Genomic DNA, 6,818 nt, shown 5'->3' with positions numbered 1-6,818 from the left:
GGAAGTGACTTCACCACTGAGCTAAAAGGGTGTCTGGGGGCCATACTTAAATAAATACATTTTTATAAGTAAAATTTTTTCTGAATATATTTGTTGCAGCAAATCTCTGTAGTCTACAAATGATGTAGGAAAAACAGGAGAGGTTCAGCTAAATACTCAAAATTTTAAGATTAAGCGGTTCTTGGGGCAAGGATTGTAAATCCTGTAAAGTTTTCAGAAAAGTACAAGTGATTATTTATATATGTTTGTTTATTTTAATACTGTGAAATGCATATAACATGTTAATATTTTCATCTTTTAGTTGTAAAGCTCCTCTCTATGATCTCGCTGCTCATGAAGACAAAGTTCTGGGTGTAGACTGGACAGACACAGGGGTAAGAATTCATTAGCTATTTGGTGAAGAGGAAAATATATTATTGGAATAAATCTGGTGTCTGTGTTTATAGAATTACTAGTTTCAATATATCGGATATTTATAATTCTATATTCTGACTATGTTTTCCCTTAATTTTGTATCTCATTTAAAGAAGAAACAAATTTGTCCTTTAATAACAGAAGTAGTAAAATTTGAAAAAAATTTTTTTTTAATTTGAAATTTTGAAGCAGTTTATTTTTTCCTGGGTGTTTTAACAAAACATTTTAAGTCCATAAAGTCGCTAATTAACACTAACTGGATGAAAATATTTCCCAGTTAGGAAAATCTTATATAAGTCTGGATTATAAAATGTGCTTAAATAATTATAATTTAATTTTTTTTTTATACATAAGCTCTTATTGCCTTAGAATTCTTTCCAAATATAGTTCCTAGGGCTATTTGAATAATTTGCAATATCCATTTACCTGCAAACAATTAATGTACTGTCCTCTAAAAACTTCTAAATTTTTAAAATAGATAACTGTACCATCCTTCAAACTTGTTAACTTTATTACATTTCTTAGCTAATGTTTCGTAGGAAGTACAATAGCATGTTACATCTTAACTGAATTCAAATGTTCACTTTTAAAGCTTTAATATACTATATTGTGTATGTTGTTGTTATTGTTAGGTATCATCGAGTGGGTTCCGACTCATAGCGACCCTATAGGACAGAGTAGAGCTACCCCATAGGGTTTCCAACGAGCAGCTGGTGAATTTGAACTGCCAACCTTTTGGTTAGCAGCTGAGCGCTTAACCACTACACCACCAGGGCTCATATTGTGTATAGTAGTGAAAATTGATGCAGTTGGTCCCCATAATCTCAATGCAAGTTAACTACTCATCCACAATTCTAATAAAAATCATCAGTATTTTGTTAGCTTAGCTGTCAGATGAAGTAATTGTATTTACTTATGTGTTTGTGTCTTTTTCTCCCCCCTTTACGCAGTTACTTCTGAGTGGAGGAGCAGACAATAAATTGTATTCCTACAGATATTCACCTACCACTTCCCACGTGGGGGCATGAAAGTGAATGATAATTTGACTGTAGAGATTCTTTCTATAAATGAAATCAGTAAAGAATTCTCAGATTACACAGACCTGCAGGCCAACTCATCAGAAAACAGCCTTTTGGATTACACTTTATATAAGGTTTTCACCCTTGATAGTAGTTAACATGTCATTGTGTTTTTCTTCTTTATTTTGTATTTATAAAATGACAGTTTTTGTTTATAAAATATAAAATGTAGCCTGCATTCTCTACCTTATGCTAAACTCTTGAAATTAAGTCGAGTTTTTTTGTTTTGTTTTTTTCCAAAGGTATTAGTTTGAATTAAGATGTGTTTTTGAAATACTATAATATGCATAGATTAGATATACAGTAATTAATTGTGCAGCTTTTTATTTCTGATGGAGAAGCAGGTTTTTAAGGTTAACTTTAAAAAAGCATATAAAAAGACTGAAATCTTTAATATGGGAAAATTAGAAATAAAATTTGCTTTTGGTCAATTAAGTGATATCTAACTGTAACAAGTCTTTGTAGGTATTCAGAACATAAAAAAGTAGATGTTGCCCATTTATTAAGAATTTGTTTAAATATTTTAAATGAAGTACTTCCAAATTAAAGATATGCCAGTATCCTTTAGAAGCTGAATACAGATTTCATGGTAACCAGGAATCACCTCTTTCTCTAACCTGTCCTCATATGTAGATAAGAATAGATTCTTTAAACAAAATCTTTCAGTCAGTATTAGATAATAAACATTCTACAGATTTTATGAATTATCGTTAGCATTCATTTATCTTTATGCATATGTTAAATACCAAATACTCTGAAGTAAATGTCTTAAAAAGTGACTTCCATCTTTAATAGATCGGTATTCCTTAAGAATACCTTACAACCTCTTAGTGTTATACAGGAAGTCAGTTTGGTTTCATCACTAGACCCATCAATGCAATATATCTCAAACAACATCTATACCTGGCTGCAGTTGAAAGCCAAATTAATAGTGGATCAAACCAGTTAGGAGTTTAGTTCTCTCAGATGTAGAAGTTCAGAGACAGTCCAGGGCTTAAATAGTGGTTTTTGTTCCCCATTACTTAGGGACACAGGCTCCCCGCCCCTGACCAGGACATGGCCCTCATTCTCACAGAGACTAAGAGCAAGAACTCTAGTTATCACATCATTTCTTATAAAGTACATTTTAATGACAACAAAGTGAGTAGATGTAGCCAGAATATTCACACACAAAGTCCTTATTTTCCTCATTTTGTACATACTGGTCTTAATTTCTTATCTGTGGTCTCTGGAAACCTCCTAACTTTCAGAGGGCAGAGATGAATTCATATTCCTGTTGTGGATGGTCCCTGAATGAACCTTAAGGGCAGAGTCAGAGTGTCTTTCCTAACCTGCCCGGTCTGGGCTGAGCAAATGTAGTATGCATACACTAAGTGCTTAAAGGAAAAGAAGGAAGTGGCATCAAGTACTGGTCCTTCACCTGTTCTCCACCCTGGTTCCAAGGCAGGATACATTCAGGGTTCAGGCATTCTCCCTTGGGATGAATATAACATTAGTGACCAAGTCTTTTGGACAAAGATTGCCTCTGTTGGACCTCTGCCAAACTCCTCCCCTAGGAAAAGTCCGGTGGTTAGATCTTACTCCCTGGAACAAGAAGAATATGACAGGCCAGTGTAAGTGTGGAAGATTCAGTTGTCTTGTAACATCGCTCTCTCACCCCCTTCCACTGTCTTTCTTCAAAACAGCAGTCTACCTCTCAATGGCCCATCCTCCTCTAGTTACATAAGAGACAAAGACTTTCACTGGCACAATAGTTAAGTGCTGAAAGGTCAATGGTTTGAACCCACCAGCCACTCCGTGAGTAAAAAGACCTAGCAATTTGCTCCTGTAAAGATTACAGCCTAGGAAACCCTATGGGGCAGTTCTACTCTGTCGTATAGGGTCTCTATGAGTTGGAATCAACCGCACACAATAAATTTGCTTCTAAGACTTGCTTGGAGAAATGGGCGGATCTGCTTTTGCAGAGCTGGGAAAAGCCAGAAACCTGACAGTGCAGTGTTCAGGACCTGCCAACTAGTAGAAGGTTATTTATGCCGTCTTACCATAGTATAGTAAATGGAGTTTATAAACAGGTTGATGCTTGCTTTCTTACCTCATTAAGCAAAGTTTTAGGAAATGCCTTTTCTGCTGTTTAACATATACTTTATAAATTTAAAATTAAGTTCAAAGTATACTTAATTGCTGAGTAAGTCCATTTGAGGAAAAAAAGGCTGAACTTCTGTCATGTACCAGGGTCTCTACTGGGGTGAAGGAAAGGGAGAAAATACAAAAGTGTATAAGACATAGACGCTACTACCTTCAGAAACATCCTATTTTCACATGAGAAACATCCATTAAAAAATTAGTTACAACAGTCCTAAGTGCAAAGGAAGATGTAAATTAAGGCAGAAAGTTGGCATAGAGGAGAGCAATTAACCTTGTGGGGAGGAGTTCGCTGTCAAGAAAAGCATCATAGAAGAGTGACATTTGAGCCAGACTTGACAAATAATTGGTTGGGAGAGGGGGAGGAGGAGTGGGATATCCTGGCAGAGGGAGCTGCACAGAACCATCAGAAATAATAGCTCAGAAATACTGTGAGGAAGGAAGTAGGCGTAACAGTCATATGCCAAGTCATTTAATTTTGTTTTCCTCTTAAATAAAGCTGCCTTCTAGGTCTTATCTAAGACATGACTAGCTTTTTACACTGGAAAACATGAAAAAACTTGCCGTGATGATTATCCAGAGATCATTAGGGTAGAAACTTGAGTTATTTAGAATTTTTATTCTATGTAGAATGTATATGATCAATGTTAATTATGTCCTATCAGAAGGTTTCCTAGTATTATCAGGGGGAAAGAACAAATGAAAGTTTAAATTGATATATTATAAAATACAAGTTGATTGTGTAACTGAAAAAAACAAGTACCATCTGGGAATTTCTGATAATAACATTGAAATCTGTTCATACGGGCTAAATATTTTTGATAAATTCTAGTTTTGAAAACGGCACCTTACAACAGTTTCGAAAAATCACAGTTGCTTATATAAAGCAAACATTCGGAGAAATATTAGTCTTTGATATTACTATATCTGTCCTATTCTTTAAAGAGCCCTGGTCATGCAGTGGTTATAGTGCTTGGTTGCTAACTAAAAGGTCGGTGGTTCGGACCCACTAGCTGCTCCACAGGTGAAAAATGTGGCAGTTGGCTTCCGCAAAGATTACAGCCTTGGTAAACTCTAAATAACTCAAGTTATTTCTGATGGTTCTGTGCGGCTCCCTCTGCCTGGTCTTGCACCATCCTCACAATCGTTGCTATGTTTGAGCCCACAGTTACATTCACTATGTCAGTCCATCTTGTTGAGAGTCTTCCTCTTTTTTGCTGAACTTTTTCACTGATGACCTTCTCCAAGGTCTGTTCTTATCAATCCGGTCAAGTTGGATCTTATCAATCCAACAGCTCAAGGAAGATTAGTAATTCATTCAGCAAACATTTATTGAATACCATGAGTGAGACCTCATTCCTGCCCTGGAGGAGCATCAGTACCTCTGTCTTATTCGCTGAAACCATTCCTATGCTCTGCCACCACTTGTATACTTTTCTTAGGACTTGTGAAGGAAAAGTGATGTGTAAATGCTCTATTTTCTGGTGGCTTGGAGACATCGTGTATCTTTTTATAATTTTCCTTAAGTCAACAAAACCAGCAGGTCTACGCCATACTCTGACTTCTTGGTATGTTCCTTGGAGGACCTTTCCCTGCTTCAGATTGAATTGAAAATGTTGGTTTAGTATCTTCAGCTAAACTTCATCCTGTTGGAACAAGCATTTCCTAAAATATCCCAAGAAACTTATCATGGTACACACAGCAGTTTGAAACTCATTTTGCTTGCTGTATCAGTGTCATCTGTTCTGGGGGAGGGAGGATTCAGTTCTTTTTAGACATACTGTATCCTTCAGTTATTAATTAGCCATCTTTAGTCACTGACTGGATAAATATTTATTTGGGACCTAGTATGAGGCACTGTGCTAGGAGCTAAGGCTCCAGAAATGCATAAGGTTTTCACTTTGGGGGAGATAGCATGTAATGGAGGGAAATAAGCAGGTAAATAATTGCAATACAGTACAGTTGTTGAGTGAAAGTTGAGGTATGCCCCTTAGGAGGGTATCCAAACCTAGCTTGCTTGGGTCAGGAAAGTCATCCCAAGGAGTACAGCAATTATCCACTTTTGCCAAACAATACTTTTTAAGATTTGGACTTTGAGAATCTGAGGAAAGCTGTATACGCCTCAGAAAGATGGTATTTACCAAAATTTTACATATAGTTTCAGGGAATTCACTAATGCCTTGAACCCCATAAATCTCTGGGTAAGAATCCGTGGTCTAAAGACGTCTTCAAATTTTCAGTCCAAATTTACCTATTATTAAATAGCCCTCCCTTTTTCCCTCTTCTAAAACTACTTTGTTCAGGTTTTTTTAAGGTACTTTGTAGTATTAATATTTCAGAGTCTCACCTCAGATGTAAGCTCTTCCTTGCTAGCCTGTGTCACAGTTGTAATTAACTTTTTGTGCTTTTTAAGGAATTTTTTTTAGTCACTTTAAACATCACTGAAATAATTTATTAAATTATCTCTCGACAGTAATCGTTTTACTTTTGCCTTATTTCCAGTTTTTTTCTGATGTTTTTAAGTTCAGATTTTACCATTTCTCTAGAAGATTCAGTTATGGCCAAAAAATGTGGTTATTTATGTATGTGCATTTGAGGTCAGTTATTAACAGTTATTAACTTAATCCTCTTTAAACCTTTTACATGAGAGTTAAATACAGCGCGTGAGCCTCTACCACGTGCCGGGCACTGGTACTGAGAAGCGCCCGAGGATTCAGAAATGACTCCGAAGTATGGACTCCTCATGGGGCACCAGAGGGTCTGGCAGGTGCACTGGGGGCTCGGAGAAGGGAGGGAAGGACCTGGCTCAAGGTGTGGGGGCTCCGAAAAGGAAACGGAGAATTCCTTCCACTGACCCATGCCTCAAAGGTCTCACAATCAGTTCCTTATAGTGATGCTCTGATGAGTTTGGTGTTTTCATTCCATTCTATTACGAGGGATTCAGGAGAGGAGGAATAAGAGAGAGTTACGCAGTTCATTCAAGAATGGACCGAGAGAGCCGCAGGTTCGAACTGGTCCGGAGCCAGGGTCCCCGTGGGGTTTGGGCAAGCGTCCGAGGGTGAGCAAACCGGGACGTCGGGCCGAGGTGCGGCTCCCAGCATCCGCGCGCGCCAGGCCGCCCGGTTTAAATCTCCCGCCACCCACAGCGGGAGCCCGACACCTCCACGCACTGGTGCGGAGGAG

General features: G+C 37.6%; 1 protein-coding gene across 1 annotated transcript in view; it reads left to right on the top strand.

Annotated features, from left to right (window-relative positions):
* Positions 1-1,738, top strand: part of WDR12 (WD repeat domain 12) — a 24,185-nt gene extending 22,447 nt beyond the window's left edge. The window contains exons 12-13 of the mRNA XM_004378240.3: positions 302-374; positions 1,365-1,738. Of these exons, the coding sequence (XP_004378297.1) occupies positions 302-374; positions 1,365-1,442 (151 nt within the window). The 3' untranslated portion in view covers positions 1,443-1,738. The remainder of the gene's footprint in view (positions 1-301; positions 375-1,364) is intronic.
* The last annotated feature ends 5,080 nt before the right edge of the window (positions 1,739-6,818 follow it).

This window comes from Trichechus manatus, unplaced genomic scaffold (assembly GCF_000243295.1).
Source record: "Trichechus manatus latirostris isolate Lorelei unplaced genomic scaffold, TriManLat1.0 scaffold00056, whole genome shotgun sequence".
NCBI lineage: Eukaryota > Metazoa > Chordata > Mammalia > Sirenia > Trichechidae > Trichechus > Trichechus manatus.
Note: the sequence above shows the minus strand (reverse complement) of the source record. Positions and strands in the feature narration are given on the sequence as shown.